General features: G+C 42.9%; 1 protein-coding gene across 1 annotated transcript in view; it reads right to left on the bottom strand.

Moving 5' to 3' along the window:
- LOC112245181 (voltage-dependent calcium channel subunit alpha-2/delta-1-like) overlaps nt 1-22,175 on the bottom strand; it is a 105,033-nt gene extending 82,858 nt beyond the window's left edge. The window contains exons 1-3 of the mRNA XM_042323201.1: nt 21,580-22,175; nt 8,343-8,424; nt 8,103-8,219 (exon numbers count right to left, since the gene is read on the bottom strand). Of these exons, the coding sequence (XP_042179135.1) occupies nt 8,103-8,219; nt 8,343-8,424; nt 21,580-21,668 (288 nt within the window). The 5' untranslated portion in view covers nt 21,669-22,175. The remainder of the gene's footprint in view (nt 1-8,102; nt 8,220-8,342; nt 8,425-21,579) is intronic.
- Between the last annotated feature and the right edge of the window lie 1,161 nt (nt 22,176-23,336).

The following is a 23,336-nucleotide window of genomic DNA, read 5'->3' as shown; positions in this document are numbered from 1 at the left end:
AAGCTAAAGTGTGGTTGGGACGAAGTCATCCCTGAAGAACATTCTATTTCATGGAAGAGATGGCTCTCAGAGCTGGACCAGCTCTCCAGATTCCAGAGACATGTGTATGATGCCTGAGAACTTTGGTCAAGTCAAGACCGCACAGCTGCATCACTTCGGTGATGCAAGTGAACAAGGTTATGGCACGGCAAACTACCTTAGGTTCACAAACGGTATGGAAAAGGTCCACATCGCATTCGTACTGGGGAAATCAAGGTTGACTCCACTCAAGCAGATGACAATCCCCAGACTGGAACTTGCTGCAGCAACATTGGTAGTGCGAGTGGACAGGATGTTAAGACTGGAGCTCCAGATTGAACTTGAGGAGTCAACTTTCTGGACAGACAGCCAGTCTGTGCTAAAATACATCCGCAACGATACCAAGAGATTCTATACCTTTGTGGCTAATAGGGTTGCTATGATCCGTGACCTATCGAAAGCAAAACAGTGGAGGTATTTGAACTCCAAACACAACCCAGCCGATGATGCCTCAAGAGGATTGATTACATGTTGAAATTTTCCTGAACTCAAAGCGATGGCGCAAAGGACCAGAATTCCTGGAAAAAACAGAAACTCAATGGCTGAAAGTCCCCGAGGAGCTTGGCTCCATCCCTCTGGATGATCCAGAGGTGAGAAAAGATGTAATCGTAAACAGTACAAGTGTGGAAGAAAAGAGTCAAACCAGCAAACTGATTGAGTACTATTCAACATGGAACAGCTTGAAGAAAGCAGTTGCCTGGATGCTGAAACTGAAGAGACTTATTCTAGTTAAGCCAGAAAAGGAAAGTTCTCACACAAAATTGGATCAATCTGTAATGACATTCTGAGAGTGGTTGGAAAGTTAAGCAAATCTGCTATGCCTACGGAACTAAAGAATCCCATGATCCTCCCCAAAGACTCCCACATCTCCAAACTGATCTTACTCCACATCCATGAGCAGGTTGGCCACTCTGGGAGAGGTCACATGCTTTCTAGACTTCGCCAGCAATATTGGATACCCTGTGCCAACTCCTTAGCAAGGAAGATCCTTAAGAGCAGTGTCTTGCAGATGCAAGCTAGAGCTGGAGAACAGAAGATGGCCGACCTTCCACAAGATCGGGTGTCACCTGATTTCCCGTCTTTCACCCATGTGGGCATAGATTACTTCGGCCCCATAGAGTTGAAGCGAGGCCGAGTTCATGTGAAGCGGTATGGTGTGATCTTTACTTGCCTTGTGAGTCGAGCTGTCCATCTAGAAGCTGCTAGTTATCTGGATACTGATTCCTGCATCAATGCCCTGCGCAGGTTCATCTGTCGAAGGGGCCCAGTAACAAGTATCAGAACAGACAATGGCACCAACTTTGTTGGAACACACAGAGAGCTAGGATAAGCTCTGAAAGAGCTGGATCACAACAAGATTCAAAATCAATTACTGTGTATGTGTATGTAAACTTATGACCTCAACTGTAAAAGTGATATTTACCTTTTTTAAAAATTTTTATAAATCTACAAAAATGCCTAAACCTGTTTTTGCAGGTTATGGTATATGTGTGTACATTGATGAGGGGAAAAAACAATTTAATCAATTTTAGAATAAGGCTGTAACTTAACAAAATGTGGAAAAAGTCAAAGGGTCTGAATACTTTCTGAATGCACTGTATTTACCTCAATTCAGTGGAGGTTGCTGCAGGGCAGATGGCTCATAATAATGTCTGGGTATCTTTCCACCTATCCACTCCAGCCATTACCACGTGCCCATCCTCTCCAATTAAGGTGCTACCAACCTCCTGTGCCTGAATTACCTCGTAACCCTGCACATCGACTTGATACTGTACCCTGTGTATATAGCCAAGTTATCGTACTCATTGTTGACTTATTCCTTGTGTTATTTTTCTATTAATTCTCTTTTTTTCTCTCTGCAATTTTGGGAAGGGCCCGCAGATAAGCATTTCACTGTTAGTCTACACCTGCTGTTTACGAAGCATGTGACAAATACAATTTGATTAGACAGGTGGTTCACTCCCATGAGACTGAAGCCAAGCCTTTAGCTCAGCAGCCCAAAATAGTCTTGTGACAAACCCAAGTCAGTTAGACAGGCACAGACCAACCAACGTTACACAGACATCAGGCCACCAAAGTACAAAATATACTACACACCTCAGAGGTCCAGCTTCTCTATGACAGAGAGAGGAACATAAACACACACACACACACACTGCGTCTGTGGTGTCTGTGTATGAGGTATTACTCTGGGTGAGGTTTTGGACTGGGCCATTAGTCATTGGCAAGGACCTTTCACCCTACTGTGGGGACTGAGATTACACACACGCTGCATCTTGAGCTGTGGACAAAATTGCGATTGGAGCTGTACAAGAAAACATATGTCATTTAGCAGATGTTTTTATCCAAGGAGGCATACAGTCATGCATGCATACATTTTACATAGAAGTACCACCGGGAATCAAACCCACTAGCTTAACATTGCATCAAATCAAATTGTGTTGGTCACATACACATGTAAAGCAGATGTGAGTGAAGTGAAATGCTTGTGCTTCTAGTTCCGACAGTGCAGCAATATCTAACAAGTAATCTAACAAATCCACAACAACTACCTAAAACACACAAATCTAAGTAAAGGGATGGAATAATAATATGTACATATAAATATATGGATGAGCGATGGCCGAGGGGCATAGGCAAGATGCAATAGATGGTATATAATACAGTATATACATATGAGATGAGTAATGCAAGATATGTAAACATTAAAGTGGCATTATTAAAGTGACTAGTGATCCATTATTAAAATGGCCAATGATTTCAAGTCTGCATGTAGGCAGCAGCCTCTCTGTGTTAGAGGCTGTTTAACAGTCTGATGGCCTTGAGACAGAAGCTGTTTCTCAGTCTCTCGGTCCCAGCTTTGATGCACCTGTACTGACCTCGCCTTCTGGATGGTAGCGGGGTGAACAGGCAGTGGCTTGGGTGGTTGTTGTCCTTGATGATCTTTTTGGCCTTCCTATGACACTGGGTGCTGTAGGTGTCCTGGAGGGCAAATAGTTTGCCCCTTGTGATTGGTTGCCACTTTAATGCCACTTTAATAATGTTTACACATCTTGCATTACTCATCTCATCTCATCTCATATGTAAACTCAGCAACGTCCTCTAACCGTCACCTACATTTATTTTCAGCAAACTTAACGTGTAAATATTTGTATGAACATAACAAGATTCAACAACTGAGACATAAACTGAACAAGTTCCACAGACATGTGACTAACAGAAATGAAATAATGTGTCCCTGAACAAAGGGGGGTTCAAAATCAAAAGTAGAGTCAGTATGTGGTGTGGCCACCAGCTGCATTAAGTACTGCAGTGAATCTCCTCCTCATGGACCACCAGATTTGCCAGTTCTTGTTGTGAGATGTTACCCCACTATTCCACCAAGGCACCTGCAAGTTCCCGGACATTTCTGGGGGGAATGGCCCTAGCCCTCACCCTCCGATCCAACAAGTCCCAGACATGCTCAATGGGATTGAGATCCGGGCTCTTCGCTGACCATGGCAGAACAGTGACATTCCTGTCTTGCAGGAAATCACGCACAGAATGAGCAGGTGGCATTGTCATGCTGGAGGGTCATGTCAGGGTGAGCCTGCAGGAAGGGTATCGCATGAAGGAGGATGCAGCAGTGTATGTGCAAAGTTTTAGACTGATCAAATGAACTATTGCATTTCTGTTCAAAATACTGCCCAAATGTGCCTCATTTGTTTATTAATAACTTTTCATGTTCAAAACTGTGCACTCTCCTCAAACAATAGCATGGTATTTTTTCACTGTAATAGCTACTGTAAATTGGACAGTGCAGTTAGATTAACAAGAATTTAAGCTTTCTGCTAATATCAGATATGTCTATGTCCTGGGAAATGTTCTTGTTACTTACAACCTCATGCTAATCGCATTAGCCTACGTTAGCGCAACCGTCCCGTGGCAGGGACACCGATCCCGAAGAAGTTTTTAACCTCTCTCCCTCTACTATAGCTGTCTTTGGTGATTGGACTGAGAGGGATGGAAACACAGACAGCTTGCAGCTACCACATTTAACAATGTGTGATTCATTCACCATTACATCATCACTTTAAAAAAGTGAATGATCTTTGTTTCAGCTAAGGTTGATATGAATAGTACTGATGAATGTATTATAATTATGTTGGTAAGGTTGACTTGAGTGAAATATTGTTACGTTTTTTTATGCTTTGGTATTGTAATATTTTCTGTAATTGGTCTCATCACCTGATGTTTCCATTTCAATAGCTAAGTTGTTTATGAATTACACAATTGTCAGAAAGTGAGAATAAATCAGGCTAAAATGCTGCAACAACATTGGACGCTTTGTGATGAGACTCCAAATTATATTGGAGATATGGCCAAGGAGTATCTAATACCAATGATCAAGGTAAGACAGCTATATATTACTACTTCTGTTTGATGAAATTGTCACGCCATTATGCTATTGTAACTAGAATAGCTATGGTGGTGTCACGTTCTGACCATCGTTCGTGTGTGTTTTCCTTGTTTTAGTGTTGGTCAGGACGTGAGCTGGGTGGGCATTCCATGTTGTGTGTCTGGTTTGTCTATTTCTATGTTTGGCCTGATATGGTTCTCAATCAGATATGGTTCTCAATCAGAGGCAGGTGTTAGTCATTGTCTCTGATTGGGAACCATACCTCCGCAAGGCTATCAAACAAGCTAAGCGCCAGTACAGAGACAAAGTAGAATCTCAATTCAACGGCTCAGACACAAGAGGCATGTGGCAGGGTCTACAGTCAATCACGGACTACAGGAAGAAACCCAGCCCAGTCACGGACCAGGATGTCTTGCTCCCAGGCAGACTAAATAACTTTTTTGCCCGCTTTGAGGACAATACAGTGCCACTGACACGGCCTGCAACGGAAACATGCGGTCTCTCCTTCACTGCAGCCGAAGTGAGTAAGACATTTACACGTGTTAACCCTCGCAAGGCTGCAGGCCTAGACGGCATCCCCAGCCGCGCCCTCAGAGCATGCGCAGACCAGCTGGCCGGTGTGTTTACGGACATATTCAATCAATCCCTATACCAGTCTGCTGTTCCCACATGCTTCAAGAGGGCCACCATTGTTCCTGTTCCCAAGAAAGCTAAGGTAACTGAGCTAAACGACTACCGCCCTGTAGCACTCACATCCGTCATCATGAAGTGCTTTGAGAGACTAGTCAAGGACCATATCACCTCCACCCTACCTGACACCCTTGACCCACTCCAATTTGCTTACCGCTCAAATAGGTCCACAGACGATGCAATCTCAACCACACTGCACACTGCCCTAACCCATCTGGACAAGAGGAATACCTATGTGAGAATGCTGTTCATCGACTACAGCTCGGCATTCAACACCATAGTACCCTCCAAGCTCGTCATCAAGCTCGAGACCCTGGGTCTCGACCCCGCCCTGTGCAACTGGGTACTGGACTTCCTGACGGGCCGCCCCCAGGTGGTGAGGGTAGGCAACAACATCTCCTCCCCGCTGATCCTCAACACTGGGGCCCCACAAGGGTGCGTTCTGAGCCCTCTCCTGTACTCCCTGTTCACCCACGACTGCGTGGCCATGCACGCCTCCAACTCAATCATCAAGTTTGCGGACGACACAACAGTGGTAGGCTTGATTACCAACAACGACGAGACGGCCAACAGGGAGGAGGTGAGGGCCCTCGGAGTGTGGTGTCAGGAAAATAACCTCACACTCAACGTCAACAAAACTAAGGAGATGATTGTGGACTTCAGGAAACAGCAGAGGGAACACCCCCCATCCACATCGATGGAACAGTAGTGGAGAGGGTAGCAAGTTTTAAGTTCCTCGGCATACACATCACAGACAAACTGAATTGGTCCACTCACACAGACAGCATCGTGAGGAAGGCGCAGCAGCGCCTCTTCAACCTCAGGAGGCTGAAGAAATTCGGCTTGTCACCAAAAGCACTCACAAACTTCTACAGATGCACAATCGAGAGCATCCTGGCGGGCTGTATCACCGCCTGGTATGGCAACTGCACCGCCCTCAACCGTAAGGCTCTCCAGAGGGTAGTGAGGTCTGCACAACGCATCACCGGGGCAAACTACCTGCCCTCCAGGACACCTACACCACCCGATGCTACAGGAAGGCCATAAAGATCATCAAGGACATCAACCACCCGAGCCACTGCCTGTTCACCCCGCTGTCATCCAGAAGGCGAGGTCAGTACAGGTGCATCAAAGCTGGGACCGAGAGACTGAAAAACAGCTTCTATCTCAAGGCCATCAGACTGTTAAACAGCCACCACTAACATTGAGTGGCTACTGCCAACACACTGTCAATGACACTGACTCTACTCCAGCCACTTTAATCATGGGAATTGATGGGAAATGTAAACATATCACTAGCCACTTTAAACAATGCTACCTTATATAATGTTACTTACCCTACATTATTCATCTCATATGCATACGTTGATACTGTACTCTATATCATCGACTGCATCCTTATGTAATACATGTATCACTAGCCACTTTAACTATGCCACTTGGTTTACATACTTATCTCATATGTATATACTGTACTCGATATCATCTACTGTATCTTGCCTATGCTGCTCTGTACCATCACTCATTCATATATCCTTATGTACATATTCTTTATCCCCTTACAGTGTATAAGACAGTAGTTTTTTTTTTGGAATTGTTAGTTAGATTACTTGTTCGTTATTACTGCATTGTCGGAACTAGAAGCACAAGCATTTCGCTACACTCGCATTAACATCTGCTAACCATGTGTATGTGACAAATAAAATTTGATTTGATTTGATTATTTAGGTAGCCTGTTTTGTGTTGGGTTTTGTGGGTGATTGTTCCTGTCTTTGTGTTTGTGGCACCAGATAGGACTGTTTTGGTTTTTCCAGATTTCTTGTTTTGTAGATTGTTGTACTTTCATCTTTATTAAAGATGCACAAAACTAACCACACTGCATTTTGGTCCGCCTCTCTTTCCCCAGAAGAAAATCATTACAGGTGGAGAGGTTGATGTTACAATGTCAACTAACGAAACAGATACAATTTCAATAATTACATTTTGAATATGGCTGAGAACAAAAATATATTGAGCGTCAATGTTGTTGGGATATAACGTTAGCTAGCTAGCTAAAAATCTGTGTAGCTGGCTGCTAAGATACGAGAGAGTAGCTCCGTCACAGCTCAGTACATAGAACAAATATATTGCCAATAGGACATGCTGCATTTCTCACCTTGAAGGAGACTGCATGATCTGTAATCATTCCGTATTCATCCTGAACGAATCGTGAATAATGATGAGTGAGAAAGTTAAGAGGGTCGAATATGGGACCAAATATTAAACTTTTGACTACTTTATTTATAAAACATAATTATAAAAAGGAAGGGGTACAAAATAGATTTTTGGGGTATTTCTTGTTAAACAAAATCTCTTAATCCGAACACATCTATTAGTATAAAATAATATAATTTACCTTTTTTTGCATACAATATAGCTCAGTGTTTGAATTTTATATTTTATACTGTCGTTATTGCTTGCCTTTATCAAGGGTGTCAATCATTTCGAACCCCACTGTATATTAGAAAGGGTTCGAAGACAGAAGATATTCATACTTCATATTCCAGCGGAAGATGAGAGTTGTGTCTCTGATCTACTTCTGCTCAAAGCCATACAGTATATCACTCCTGTCTGTTACCAACCTGCACCAACCTGTTACCAACCTGCACCTCACATTACCATGGTCTTCTAACCATCCCCTGGTCCTGGCCTATACTGTCACATCTCACCTCAGTTTTCTACAAGTGGAACCTAACATTCATGTGATTACCCCCATAAGATACGTACAGCCAAGAGTCAATGTGTCATTCATTTCAATCCCTCTCCACTCCATTGTGGTGCATTATAGTAGCAGTGGCATCCTCAACGCTCAAGCACACTTGTTTCAAAAGCTCAAATAGTCATCGTGCCTTTGCTGTTGGAGGTATATGAGGAGCATAGAAACCCTGTGTCTTACTTCCAGAGCGCCAGCCCTCTTCAGTAACAGCTGTTCTATGTTCCTGGCTGCCCTAGCCACTAGTTCCTCTGCATCGTTAGACTCTACTGTGTACAGGTTCTGGTTGTCCAGGAAGATCTAGAGAGAGTGAGCATACACACTGGTTACACATACTGTCATAGTGTCTCTTGATAAATATCCATGTTTTATGTTATATAGTGCTTACTATGCGTTATAACATGTTATGAAGGGTTAGGTCACCTGTGTGAGGCTCTTCCCGGCACTGGCGGTGTCTGCCAGTGTCACCAGCTCTATCTGTATCTGATCCACCCATTCCTTTATCCTATAGGACAAGAGAGAGGCACAAACAACCAATCAGATCACAACAGACATCAAACATCCCATACCAGTAGTTCATATAAATAACTCCGTACTCACCTAAATTAGCCAGCGTTTATGTTACTAGTAGCAGCCTATCATCTGCCAACATCCCTGTCAATCAGATAAATTTAGATGGTTTCAAAGCCAATATAACCACATCAGAAGACTCTCACAAGAATGGAACATGGCATCACCTGTCCAGTCAAATCACTCAACAATCACTCTAATACAATGTCACCCAATAAGATCACTGGCCTAGCCGTCAACACTGCCAGAGCCAATCAGATCATACTCTCAGGGTCAAAGGAAAAGTCAAACATTCAAATACGTATTACTAGGTTCACACACAATGTCAACAGGTAGCTGTCTCAAGCTGGGTCAAACCAATGAGATTCAGACAGTGATGTGTGTGGAAAGGCCTATCTACCTGTGTGTGTGTGTGCATATGTGCGTCCTTGTTAGAGCAACCATAACCAAATGGGTCCACTGCATATCCAAGTGCAATGGAGCCAAAAGTTAACTCTCTGAGCTCTTGATAATATCATTACTGACATACAGCACCTTTGTCTGTCTCTGTCACTTTCTCTCCATCTCTGCCTCTCTCTATATCTCACGGCCTCTCTCCCTCCCCCTCTCGCTCTATTTTCTTCTCTCTATTCCACCAGGATCACATTGATGGCATACCTCCTGACATCCTGGGCTGAGCCACTGTGGTGTTGCTTAGAGTAACAAAGAGCTCAGATGAAAACATCAGGGTCTGCCTACTAAGAATTGTTTTTATTTTGTAACCTTTAGAAACATTGTGAAACATTGCGCGCACACACACACACACACACACTGGGATAGAGACAGGAAGAGAGAATATTGCATGCAGTTGGCTGGGGGTTGGAGTGGGATGTAGATGATATCATTGTCACTCACAGACCACGCCACACACTCAAACACATGTCATTTGCAGCTATTCACAGTCCCTGAGAGTAATGAGTGTAAAGCTGGTAACTTGAATGTGTCCAGAGGAAAGTGACTGGGGAGAGGGAATGAGAGAGGGAGGGAGGGGTGAGAGGAGGTTAGGTATAAGGAATAATTGTGTCCCTAATCTGCTTCTTCTCTCCTCTCCTCTCTATAGTGCCTGAGATTTAAAGCCCCGAGATCTGAGCAGACAGTGTGTGTGTGTTTGTGTGTGTGCCTCCATCCATGCATAGACGTGTGTGTAAATATTCCCTACTAGAACACTAAACAGACACGGTCTTCCTTTTCTAGCCAACTGTTACGGCTTTCTTCCGTCAAAGGAGAGTCGGACTAAAATGCAGCGCGGTGGTAACTCATGTTCTTTAAGAAAATAGAACAAACGAACAATACAAAACAACAAACGGAACGTCAAAACCTATACAGCCTATCTGGTGAAATACAAAACACTGAGACAGGAACAATCACCCACGAAACACTCAAAGAATATGGCTGCCTAAATATGGTTCCCAATCAGAGACAACGAGAATCACCTGCCTCTGATTGAGAACCGCCTCAGGCAACCATAGACTTTGCTAGAACACCCCACTAAGCCACAATCCCAAAACCTACGAAAAAAACCCATATATAAACACAACACAAAATAAACCACACCCTGGCCTGACCAAATAAATAATTAAAAAGAAAATACTAAGACCAGGGCGTGACACCAACTCCTAGCCAACTTTGGAGTATTTTAAAATGTTTAGTGTTTTTCCTTACTTGCTCAGAAATTGTAGCTGAAATTAGACTTCCCTGTCCTGGATCCTTTGTTTGAACTTCCCGAGGCAGCTCTGTTCATCCCAGGGGCTGCAGCAAAACACTGACGCCAGATTAGAGGTGGAATGAGTGAGACCCTAGATTCAGACGTTCAGTCCATGGACAATAAAGTAAACAAGCTCAGGGTGAGGATCTCCTTCCAGAAAGACATCAGGGACTGTAACATACTCTGTTTTACTGAATCATGGCTCTCTTTCCAGGTATATTGTTCCTGTGCATTCAAGTCAGCAGTTTCTTCGTCCAGGAAGAACGAACTCTCAGAGAAATAGAAAGACAGAGGGGTTTGTTTCATGCCTAACAACGGTGTGATTGGTAAAGGAACTCAATTCCTTTGTTCTCCCGATCTAGAATACCTCGCTATCAAATGAAGACCGCATGACCTCCCAAGAAAAATGTACTCGGTCAGTCACTGCCGTGTATATTTACCCCCAAGCCGACACCGCGACAGCTCTCAAGGAACTACACTGGACTTTGTGCAAACTGGAAACCCCATATCCTGAAGTCGCATTTACTGTAACGGTGGACTTTAATAAAGGAAATCTGAGGAAAGCACTACCGAAATAATATCAACTCGCAACACGGACCATGGATCATTGCTAATATCCCTTCCGGGATGGCTACAAGGCCCACCCCCACCCTCCCTTTGGCAAATCAGATCATGCCTCCATTCTGCTCCACCCCACCTATAGGCAGAAACTTAAACAGGAAGCTCACATGGTAAGGACAGTTTATCTTTGGTCTGACTAAAAGGAATCTATGGTTCAAGATGGTTGGATACCTCGGCCTAGAAATGTTCCGGGTCAACTCTGAGAATAGTATTGACGTATACAGCAACTGGGTTCATCAGGAATTGCATAGAGGACGTTATTCCCACTGTGACAATTAGAATTCCAAACCAAAAACCGCTGTCAAATGACAGCATTCGTGCAAAACTGAAAGTGAAAAACACAACATTTAGCCATGGCAAGGTGATTAGGAACATCGACGTGTACAAACAGACCAGCTACGACCTCCGTAAGGCAATTAAAGAGGCAAAACGACAGTGCAAGGACAAAATGGAGTTGCGACTCAACGACCCAGACACTAGACATATGTGGCAGGGACTCCAGACAATCATGGATTATAAAGGTAAAGCCAGCCATGTCGCAAACACCGACACCTCACTCCCAGATGAGCTAAACACCTTCTTCACCCGCTTCAAGAATTTGTATACAGCCCCAACAGATCCACGGACGACGCAATTGCCATTGCACTGCACACTGCCCTATCTCACCTAGACAAAGTAAATACGTAAGAATGTTGTTCGTCAACCACAGCTCAGCTTTCAAAACCGTAGACCCTCCAAGCTCATCACTAAGCTCAGGTCCCTGGATCTGTACCCCTTCCTGTGCAGCTGTGTCCTGGACTTCCTGACAGGATTACCTCAAGTGGTGAAGGTAGGCAACAACACCTCTGCCACATTGATCTTCAACACAGAGGCCCCACAGGGGTGCGTGCTCAGCCCCCTCCTGTACTCCCTGTTCACCCATGACTGCGTGGCCATGCACATCCAACTCACAACACTGGTAGGCCTGATTACCAACAATGATGAGCCTATAGGGAGGAGGTAAGAGCCCTGGCGTAGTGGTGCCAGGAAAATAACCTCATCCTCAACGTTAACCAAATGAAGGAGCTAATCGTGGACAACCTGATACAACAGAGAAAACACTTCCCATCCACATCGACGGGGCCGCATCGGAGAGGGTCAAAAGCTTCAAGTTCCTCCTTGTGGACATCAAAGACAACCTGAAATAGGCTTAAGAAATTTGGCTTGGCCCTTAAGACCCTCACAAACTTCTACAGATGCACCATTGAGAGCATCCTGTTGGGCTATATCACTGCCTGGAATGGCAATTGCAACGTCCACAGCAGCAGAGCTCTCCAGAAGGTGGTGCGGTCAGCCCAACGCATAACTGGGGGTGCACTGTCAGCCCTCATGGATATCTACACTACCCGGTGTCACAGGAAGGCCAAGAAGATCATCAAGGATCTCATCCACCCAAGCCATGGCCTGTTCACCCCGCTACCATCTAGAAGGCGGAGACAGTGCCGGTGCATCAAAGCTGGGACGGAAAGACAGAGAAACAGCTTCTATCTCCAGTCCATCAGACTTTTAAACAGTCATCACTAGCCAGCCTCCACCAAGTACTCTGCCCTGCACCTTAGTCACTGTTCTAGCAGGCAACCACCCTGTTTGGCACACATCTCCATTCAGACCACATTCACACTCCTCCAATATGTCAGTGCTGTGGCCAAAATCCTCAACATTTAAACACACAAAAAAAGTGATACTTTGTAAACTCATTGTGCATTTGTTTTAAAACAATTTGTTGGTCATCTCCAACGCATCTACAAATCGACCCTTTGATTTACAAGTGGATATCTGTCAAACTGACCAATCCAGACGCACCTCTGCTCCATTCATGTTTAGTCAGCGAAGTTTGTCTGAGTTGGCAGGGATGCTCTGCTCATAGAGATAGAACTACTGTGGCTTTTAAAGTCTGGGTTAGAGAGAGAGAGCGAGAGAGAGAGAAAGAGTGAGAAAGAGGGAGTGTAATGAGTATCTGAACTAATTACACATCACTATAGGGGCAGACACAGTCTAACACACACACACACACACACACTCGTGTGACGATGCTTTTATACAACAGATAGGGCATCAATACAGTGGGGAGAGTTCAACAATTTAAAAAACACAACCTCTAGATACAACTATTCCAATTTTGTCACCAGATCAAAAGGCAAAGGCAAAACAGACAGATTGCAGTTTAATGTTTGGGACTGCCATTTACCCAACCTGCCACAGATACTTCTCTCTGTGTCGCATCCTATTACACCCCCAGAGTAATCAAAGGAACAGCTGAAGCATGGTTCCTAGAGTGGGGGGGGGGGTGAAACTAACGGATCACACACCATAATATCTGTCTGTTACCCTCAGTTATCAGCCCATTGACCCTGGAAGATCATTAAGGAACAGAGCATCACTCTCTTCTTCCTAGTTTCCCAAAGCTACGCTTGGCGTGTTAAGAGTCTAGACTAGGTCATATAATCTGGTATTGCATAGTAATAAACCATATTTGGTCTCTGAAATAAACCCATGAAACATATTCTGTGTTTCACTGTATGAACTTGTAGGATTGGTAGTCACAGAATCGCATTAGCCGACAGTATAAAAGCATCATTTAATATATTCTAGAGTCAGCGTTAGTTTAGCGCTGACTAGTTTTGTCAACAAGTTGACACGACATGCCTTGGCATGCGCACGTCTTCATTGATCACACAGCTGACCCTAATGAAGGTGACCAGCACGTGGGAATCTGCTAGTAAGAAGTAAGACATGTTCATTAAAATTCACACTTACATGAACAGGCTATACACTGTAAAACCATGAAAGATGTGACATGTTTTAGGGATAGGCATGAGTAATCAAATACTCCGGTACTCAAACCGCTGTGAAAACTCTATCTTTAACCAGAGAACAATCAAATACTGTAAAACTTATTTGGTCTAAATAGTTTCTTGCTTTAACTCTAACGTTCCATTTGTGTGCATTTGCAGGACACAACAAAATAATAAACCAAACCAAGTATCACAGTTTTGCTCCCTAAATTCCTTTCCCCTCTGTCTCTCACTCACTCACATGTGTTCTGACTGCTACACAGGCGTAATGTCTGTGCCTACAGAAATAAATGCCTATAAAAACATATCTAAAGTGATACACAAGCCATTGTCACACCCTGATCTGTTTCACCTGTCTTTGTGCTTGTCTCCACCCCCCCTTCAGGTGTCACCATCTTACCCATTATCCCCAGTGTATTTATACCTGTGTTCTCTGTTTGTCTGCTGCCAGTTCATTTTGTTTGTCAAGCCTACAGGCGGTTTTCCCCTTGCTCCTGTCTGTTTCTAGTTTTCCTAGTTTTGACCATTCTGCCTGCCCTGAGCATGCCTGCCATTCTGTACCTTGTCACCCCACACTGGATTATTGCCTCTGCCTGCCCTGACCCTGAGACTGCCTGCTGTTCTTTTTGGACTCTGATCTGGATTACTGACCTCTGCCTGCCCTTGACCTGTCGTTTTCCCTGCCCCGTTCTAGTAATAAACTTTTGTTACTTCGACACTGTCTGCATCTGGGTCTTCCCTAAAACCTGATAGCCACCTTCCTTGCCAAATGACAACAGTTTTATAACAAATTCTAAATGGACCTTCCAAAAGCTTCTCCTTTCAGCAGAAATGTGTGAAAAGCTAAAGTTGCTACAGCTCAGCCACCAACATGTCTTTTCACTAAAGAAAAACAAAAGGTCCCATCTGTCTCATCGGAACACCTCAGAGGCAATACTGAAACAGTTTGAGGACATTTTTGAAGGGACGTGGGCTCTGCCAGATGAGCTTCACCTGGTGGTGGATGAGACTGTTAGACCAGTTCAACAGCTTCCCCGCAAATCCCCAATCCACTGAAGGAAAAGATATTAAAGGCTGTGGTTTCAATGGAGGAACAGGATGTTATTATGAAGGTCACCAAATCTACTAAGTGGATAAGCAACATAGTTGTGGTAGAAAAGCCTGGCAAAATAAGAGTCTGCCTTGATTCAAGTGCCCTGAACAAAGCCTTATGTCGGGCACATTACCAAATGCCTACCATTGAAGAGATACTGCCAAGCCTGGCAAAAGTGAAAATATTATGGATGCAAAAAATGGGTACTGGCAGGTACAGTTGGATGAAGATAGTAGTTACCTCACAACATTTTGGACCCCAATGGTAGATACCGGTGGACGAGGTTACCTTTTGGAGTGAAACCAGCTGCAGAGGAATATCAGCTTTATCAACATGATGCACTTCAGGGACTGCCAGGAATAAGCGTCATAGCTGATGACATCCTGGTATACGGCTGTGGTGCTAGAATGGAAGAAGCAGTGCAGGACCATGACCACAACCTGACTCGGCTCTTACAAAGAGCAAGGGAGATGAATTTAAAGCTGAATGAAGACAAAGTTAAGCTCGGGCTAACAAGTATTACATATTTTGTCAGCTGAAGGCCTGAAGCCAGACCCCAATAAGGTGGAGGCACTGCAGAAAACGATGCCACCTACAGATGCAAAAGCAGTGCAGTGACTGCTTGGCTTTGTAAATTACTTAGTCAAATTCCTACATCATCTGTCTGACATATGTGAGCCATTGCGTCGGCTGACCAATAAAGATGTCCTATGGGCATCCTCAACATGATGATGTATTGGAGCAAATCAAGAAATTGGTAAGCAACCAACCAATACTGAGGTACTATGATGACCTCTCTGAAGATGTGATGCAAGTGACAAAGGCCTAAGGGCAGCGCTCTTGCAGAAGGGGCAGCCCATTGCATTTGCTTCAAGGAAATTGACACCCATGGAGCAAGGATATGCCCAAATTGAAAAGGAGTGCCTAGCCATAGTGTTCGCCTGTGACCGTTTGGATCAATACCTTCATGGTAGGGACTTTATCACAGTGTACACTGATCACAAGCCGCTTGAGGTTATCTGAAAACAAACAATTTGGTCTGTCCCGAAGAAACTGAAGAAACTTCAAAGGATGACATTAAAGCGTCAGTGTTATGAACTACAGGTAGTATACAAGAAAGGAAGAGAGCTTCACATTGCATATTTCCTTACTAGTGCAACACTACCAACAACAAGTCACCCGCAATATCGGACAAATGCGACTGTATATGCTCTACAGGCTGAGGTTGAAGATGTGAACCATGCTACTGATCAAAATAACTCCTCGCAGACATGGGATGCTATTAAAGCTCTTTCAGCAGAGGACAAGACTTATCGAATGCTTCAGTCTTCAATCCTAAGAGGCTGGCCGGACACCATCCTGGTGAGGGACAATTGGACATACAGAGATGAACTCACAATGGAGGAAAGAGGTTCTCTACAAAGGCGACAGTTTAGACAGTGATCTAAACTCTACGCCCAATGTCTCTCTCTCATATCCATGGGCACTCAGGGGTCGAAGCCAGTCTCAGGAAAGCCAGAGACTCAGTATTCTGGCCAAACATGTCCCAATAAATTTTGTGGCTGTGTGCAGCATATGTAATGCTAATCTACCTATTGTAAGCAGCAGTTTAGCAGATACGTCATACCTGACAGTGGTGTAGTTACGGATAATGGGCCCCAGTTCACGAGTCTGTTTGCAAAAGCCTGGGAATTCCATCATGTGACCACTTCACCGTACCACAGTCAGAGTAATGGTAAGGCGAAGTCAGCAGTGAAAATAGCAAAGACTCTCATCACAAAGGCAATGCAGGAAGGCACAGATGTGTGGCAAGCCATTTTGTTAAGGAGAAATACTCCCACAGAGGGTTTCGGCAGCAGTCCTGTACAGAGCTTAATGTCTCGACGAACCCATTCTCTGTTGCCAACAACTCCCAAGCTCCTCGCACCAAAGGTCATTAGGGATGTCCAGGCACACAAGCGTGCACATCAGGACAAGTCAAAACATTACTATGACCAGCATGCAAAAACATCTGCCTGTAATGAAACAAGGCCAAGCTGTCAGAGCGCTCCTGTCACCTCACGCCAGGGATGCCACATGGAGTCTTGGCACATGCATAGGGCACATCAATGCAATGTCATATGAAGTAGAAGTAAAGATCCGAAAGTATTGAAGGAACCGGAAGGACATACTCCTAGTTCAGGAGAGCATAGGGCACAGGAGGGACACATGGGAAGACTTGGAATATCCCCTACCAGTGCAGTTATCACTGCCAACATTGCCTCCACAATTTCAGGAGGCTGTGGAAGAGGAAGAAGAGGCACTGAAGCTCCCAGAGGAGCCCAACGTCCCAGAGGTGCCCAATATGCTACCAGTGCGACACACTAGGACAAGGGTTAACATAAGACCGCCCCTGCGGTATGGGGACTATGTCCCTTAAGAGATGGACATGATTTTTTTTTATCTTTAAGAAAAAGGTGGTGTTGATAATCTAAATAGGTATTTTCACTGTGGTATTAAAATGGTATGAAGTGCTCAAGCTAATTCTATATGAAAAGGAAGATGTTAAGATAATGGGCATAATGCCAACCCAGAGATGGTGCTAGTGGGGCACCCATTTAGGATATAAACTCAGCAAAAAAAGAAACGTCCTTTTTTCGGGGCCCTGTCTTTCAAATATAATTTGTAAAAATCCAAATAACTTCACAGATCTTCATCGTAAAGTGTTTAAACACTGTTTCCCATGCTTGTTCAATGAACCATAAACAATTAATGAACAAGCACCTGTAGAAGGTCGTTAAGACACTAACAGCTTACAGACAGTAGGCAATTAAGGTCACAGTTATGAAAACTTAGGACACTAAAGAGGCCTTTCTACTGACTCTGAAAACACCAAAAGAAAGATGCCGCAGGCATGCTGCGAGGAAGACTGCAGATGTGGCCAGGGCAATAAATTGCAATGTCCGTACTGTGAGACGCCTAAACAGCGCTACAGGGAGACAGAACGTCCTCGCAGTGGCAGACCATGTGTAACAACACCTGCACAGGATCGGTACCTCCGAACATCAAAACTGTAGGACAGGTATTGGATGGCAACAACAACTGCCCGAGTTACACCACGAACGCACAATCCCTCTATCAGTGCTCAGACTGTCCGCAATAGGCTGAGAGAGGCTGGACTGAGGGCTTGTAGGCCTGTTGTAAGCTAGGCTAAGGGTTAGGTGTAAGGTTAGGGTTAGGTTTAGGAGTTAGGTTAAAGGGTTAAGGTTAGCTAAAAGGGTTGGTTAAAGTTAGGGGAAGGGTTAGTGAACATGCTAAGTAGCTAAAAAGTAGTAAGCAGTTGAAAAGTTGCATATTAGCTAAAATGCTTAAGTTGTCCATGATGAGATTCAAACTCACAACCTTTGGGTTGCTATTTATGCTGCCAAAAGTTTGCATTATATGCCCACCCACCCTACTTTCATTTTTGCCTTAAGTAACCTTCTGTCTTAGTACTTAGCATTTTCTAGTAAAAATCATGAGTACTCGAACAGTCAAAAGGTCAAATGCTCATCCTTAACACATTTATAACCTAAACTTCAGTTCTTAAAACTTAATCATTAGGTATTTAGATTTGCCAATAAGTGTTCTCATCTTAAACACAGGTGTTGAGAGTGCAAGATTAAACATGATAGTTTCATGTCTGCTCCCGTGGTTGACGTCGCCGGTTTACTAGCCATCGGTCCTGGCATTCATCATTATGTGCACCTGGCATTCATCATCACACGCACCTGCGCTTCATCATTGGGCACACCTGGACTCCATCACTTCACTGACTACCTCCCCTATATCTGTCACTCCCTTAGTTCCATTCCCCAGGCAGTATTGACTATGTGTTTAGACGCTGTCTAGACGCTGCTCGTGTTTGTTATATTGGTCTATGTTCCGTTTATTACTTAACTCACCACTTGCTTTCCGACTCCCAGCGTACACGTTACAGATAGTCAGTCAAATTTCAAACAGGAGAACGTATTTTAAACAATAGTGTTTACTTTCCCATCGTCTTTAGAGTGAATTTAGTCATTAGAAAGTGATGTGACTTTCCACGCCTATTATTCAGACCAGTGTTAGGAATATCAGTCACCTCACCTAAATTTTGGCACATCTGAACAGGACATTTGATTCAAGAAATCTTTTCAATCACATGGTGTTGTTGTTATACGACTGTGTTGAGTTAATTTGCGTTAACTCTCTGAGAAAAAGACAGAGGGGCCTCACTATCATATTTCTCAGCATGCTGTGTTGCAGGTCCATTTTTTGAATAGTTAGTTTTAATATATTTGATTTATTGAACTTACACTATACAAAGATAAATCATTTACATTTTTCTAAACAAATCGAATCCGTAAGGGGTTGGATTTATTGCACCCGTTACTGAGATGATTGTTCCAGTATAGATGGTTTCGGTAATCTCCTTTGCATTTGTCCTACCTAGCTAGCTAGGAAACATTAGCAAGCCAGCTAGAATTAGGTAAAACCTAAAACACTTTTTTATATAGACATTCTGCTAGACGATTTGAAACAAAATAATATTTGACATGATATAGCTAACTAGCTAAGTAGATCACATTTCCTAGGTAGCTAGCTAAAATCGACATGACAGAGTTTCCATGCAATTTGTTTAAATAACTAGCTAGATAGCTTTAAGATTAGCATGCTGTCTAACATTAACTTGGATACAGTCTATCTAGTTAGCTGGTAAGTTAGCTAGCTTTCTAGCATCCTTTGTCAGCACTATAACACGAGTGGTTCTAATTTCAGGACTAACTTACTAACTGGCTAGTGGATTAGTACAATTGTGATAAATAGCTGGCCCCTTTCATCTATCTATTAGTGTTAGCTAGTGTTTCACATGACTTGCTATTATTAGCCGATGATAACATAACTAGCTAAGCCTAAATGGTAGAAATCTTGATAATGATGATAGTAGAATAATGTAGCTAGTGACTATGCTAAATTGTCATGAATTCCTCTTCTCTCCCACACATTCCCATAAGGTCTCAGTCTCTAGGATGGGAAAATGCTTAACAAGAAAGAAACCGATGAAGACACTGAAGAGGATCATGAGACACTATGTTGTACTTTAAATGGTTAATCAATTTATATTCTGACTTGTAATGTTAAGGGGAGAAAACGATGCCCCCTGTTTGTCTGAATTAGCAAGATTACTCACTATACCATTAATAGGCTACAGATTTCAGTCACTGCAATTAAAATTGTTTTACCAATGTATCCTTCTTTGCATTCAATGTTGTTCTTTCTATGTATTGCATGTATGAGGAGATTATATACTGGTATACATTTTTGCAACTTAATTCTTCAGAGTCTAAGACATTGGTGTAGAAGGGGTGCTATTGAAAGGGCAAGGGTTGGCTATTTGAAGAATCTTAAATATAAAATATATTTGGATTTGTTTTAACAGTTTTTTGGTTACTACATGATTCCATGTGTGTTATTTCAGTTTTGCTGTATTCACTATTATTCTACAATGTAGAACATAGTAAAAATGAGTAGGTGTGTCCAAACTTTTGACTGGTACTGTATATATATTTGTACACATATTTGACCCTTTTTTGGGGGAAGGCACAAAACTACCTTCATACTTCCCTTCACTTTTTAAAGCTGGTATCTGTTACCTTCAGATGAGTCATGTGACACCATTAGTTTGTAGTTTAAACTATTATCTATTTGGGAAAAACTTATCAGTTATTGCACTATTTTGATCAATGCAATATAACTGTTTATTAATGCATTTACAAATTATTACATAAACATTAATAACATAATTAGAACCTCTTTATAAACCCTTTACAAATGGAACCTTATTGTAAAGTGTTACCGGCCTGGGTAACGTCAATGACAGGTGCACATTTTGCCACTTCATATCTCAAAGCCATATCAAATACATTGGTTGTTAAATAGTTGCTATTGAGCTGAAGATTGAGCGTTGAGAAATAAAAAGTTTACCGACAGAAAGCTGAGAGCCTTCTCTCTCAGACAGGGACAATGGGATGAAGCTTCCAAAGCTGTATTTTTCCTACAATTGCATTTTGAAATGTTATATGATCAGAACACCTTTTTCTCTTGAGCGCATGGGGGGAGGGGAGAGTTACTCTCTCGATCACTAAAGCAGGCCCCAGCTAGGGCACAGGACAGACAATTTCATTAATGTAATCATGAGGACAATGCGATGAACTTTTTGACCATATCATGGTGACAATGTAAAATGCGTTTTTTCTACATTTACATGCACCCTTTCCGTTTTTTACTATCCATGATCTTGGCTGTCTAAATGAAGACAGTGGGAGCAGATCTTGCCGATGCCACATTTAACTTTGAATTTGAGTGTGCGTGACCTTAACTCAGCCTTTCAGAAAATCTGGCTGGCCCATCTTGATAGAGGGGCGGCCGTTGCCTATTGATCAGCCAAAGGCTCATTATAGATTAGTATAACAGAGAAATTGTGGGGGAAAAAATACAAAAATACATTTTAACAATCCCATGGGCAGCTTGCCTTATCAACTTTTAATTGTTTTGCTTTTATATTTAAAAAAAAAAAATGTCCAGCCCATATGGCATTAGCCAGAATTGCTAGAATGGCCAATCCCCCTTGATTACAGTATTTCTTCACATACCATTGTTTTAGTTCTTCACCATTAGGAATCACACACACGCCACACAAACACAAATAATTAATCAGTTTTACTTACAACAGTTACACAACCAACAACTGGGTTTGACAAGCTAGGCGGGAATTTGAATTGTAGCAAGCCTACTTACATGAGTTGCGTTGGAAACTGCGACGACAGACAACTATCCGACGATAACAACAGTAAAATCAAGACGGCGTGTGGTCTGTAGGTGTCCATTGCCAGGCGTCAACTCCCCGACCAAACACACATGCACACTCACTCGCTGCGCCCCCGCTCCGTCGCCCTTTCCAGCTGTGTAGAATGGTCCACGCCAACCGAGCAGTTTGTCACACACTCGGAAATAATAACCCAGCCCCGCCACAAATAATCTGATCAACTGTCAACCACGCTCTAACAGGTACTGGATTGGTTATTTATGTCGTCTCTCTCGCTCGCTCTTTCTCAACCACACCAGATTTTACTCGGTTTCATGTAAAATAATTTATCTGGGAGTCTTTAATATAATCATTTGGGGGCTTCTTATGGCCCAGCCCTCTAACCTCAAAACTACATCAATCCCCCAGACAGAGACAGTGAGTGACAGGTAGCAGTGGACTGATAGCCTGATGATTCACACTAAATTATTCCACTGCTCTGTCGTTCGCTACATACTTTAGTCTGAGACTGCCATAATTGAAGTTGTTTGTGTATAAAACAAATTCATCAGTAATTACATCGTCTCTAACCAATCAGAGTATCAAAACCAATGACGGATTTTCAAACCCCCGCTTTATCCACATGTGTTCTGGCTCTGGCTCAACCCATTGGTTTCTGGACCAATTAGATGGCCCCGAATGTGTTTGCGTTTGGTGATGGGACATGGGGGTACTTAATTCTAGACTCCTGGCGGAGAAAAAAACATATCCTTGGGCGTGGCGTGGCGTATGGCTGAAGCAGGGAGTCTGGGGAGCCAGGCCAGTGGACTGATAGCTATTTGAGTGCGCAATTGAACAGACTTTTAGATATAGTGATTTATAGCATTGGTCTTCAACCTTTTCTTGCCCAGGGACCCACTCCCAGAAAAACCGCCGACCAAGGAACCCCCATCATACATTAGCAAAACATTTTCTTGTCTTATCATCAGGTGACTGATAATGGAAAGGAGAATCAACATTTTAAAATTAATAGATTTGTTAGATCGTTTTTTTTAGTTTGACCCGATTCAGGAAACTAGGCGTATGTCACAAGTCACGACTTCACAGGAGAGCCTTTTGAACTTAAACATAAAAAAATACATTGTAGAAATTACTGCACTTTATGTACATAGTCCCCCCCATTTCAGGGGAGCAAAATAATTGGGACAAATTCACTTGAATGTGTATTAAAGTAGTAAAAAGTTAAGTATTTGATTCCACATTCATAGCACACAATGATTACATCTAGCTTGTGACTACACATTTGTTGAATACATTTGCCGTTTGTTTTGGTTGTGTTTCAGATTATTTTGTGCCCAATAGAAATTAATGGTAAATAATGTATCGTGTCATTTTGGAGTCACTTTATTGCAAATAAGAATATAATTTGTTTCTAAATACTTCTACATTAATGTAGATGCTACCATGATTACGGATAATCCTGAATGAATTGTGAATAATGATGAGTGACAAAGTTACAGAAACTCAAATATCATACCCCCAAGACATGCTAACCTCTCACCATTACAATATTTTTATTTTATTTAAAAAATGTTATTTAAACTTTATTTAACCAGGTAAGCTAGTTGAGAACAAGTTCTCATTTACAACTGTGAACTGGCCAAGATAAAGCAGTGCGACACAAACAACAACACAGAGTTACACATGGAATAAAGCGTACAGTCAATAACACAATAGAAACAAAAGAAAG

This window comes from Oncorhynchus tshawytscha, linkage group LG06 (genome assembly GCF_018296145.1).
Source record: "Oncorhynchus tshawytscha isolate Ot180627B linkage group LG06, Otsh_v2.0, whole genome shotgun sequence".
Lineage (NCBI taxonomy): Eukaryota > Metazoa > Chordata > Actinopteri > Salmoniformes > Salmonidae > Oncorhynchus > Oncorhynchus tshawytscha.
The sequence above is the reverse complement of the archived record's forward strand: the minus strand, read 5'-3'. Positions and strand labels throughout refer to the sequence as shown.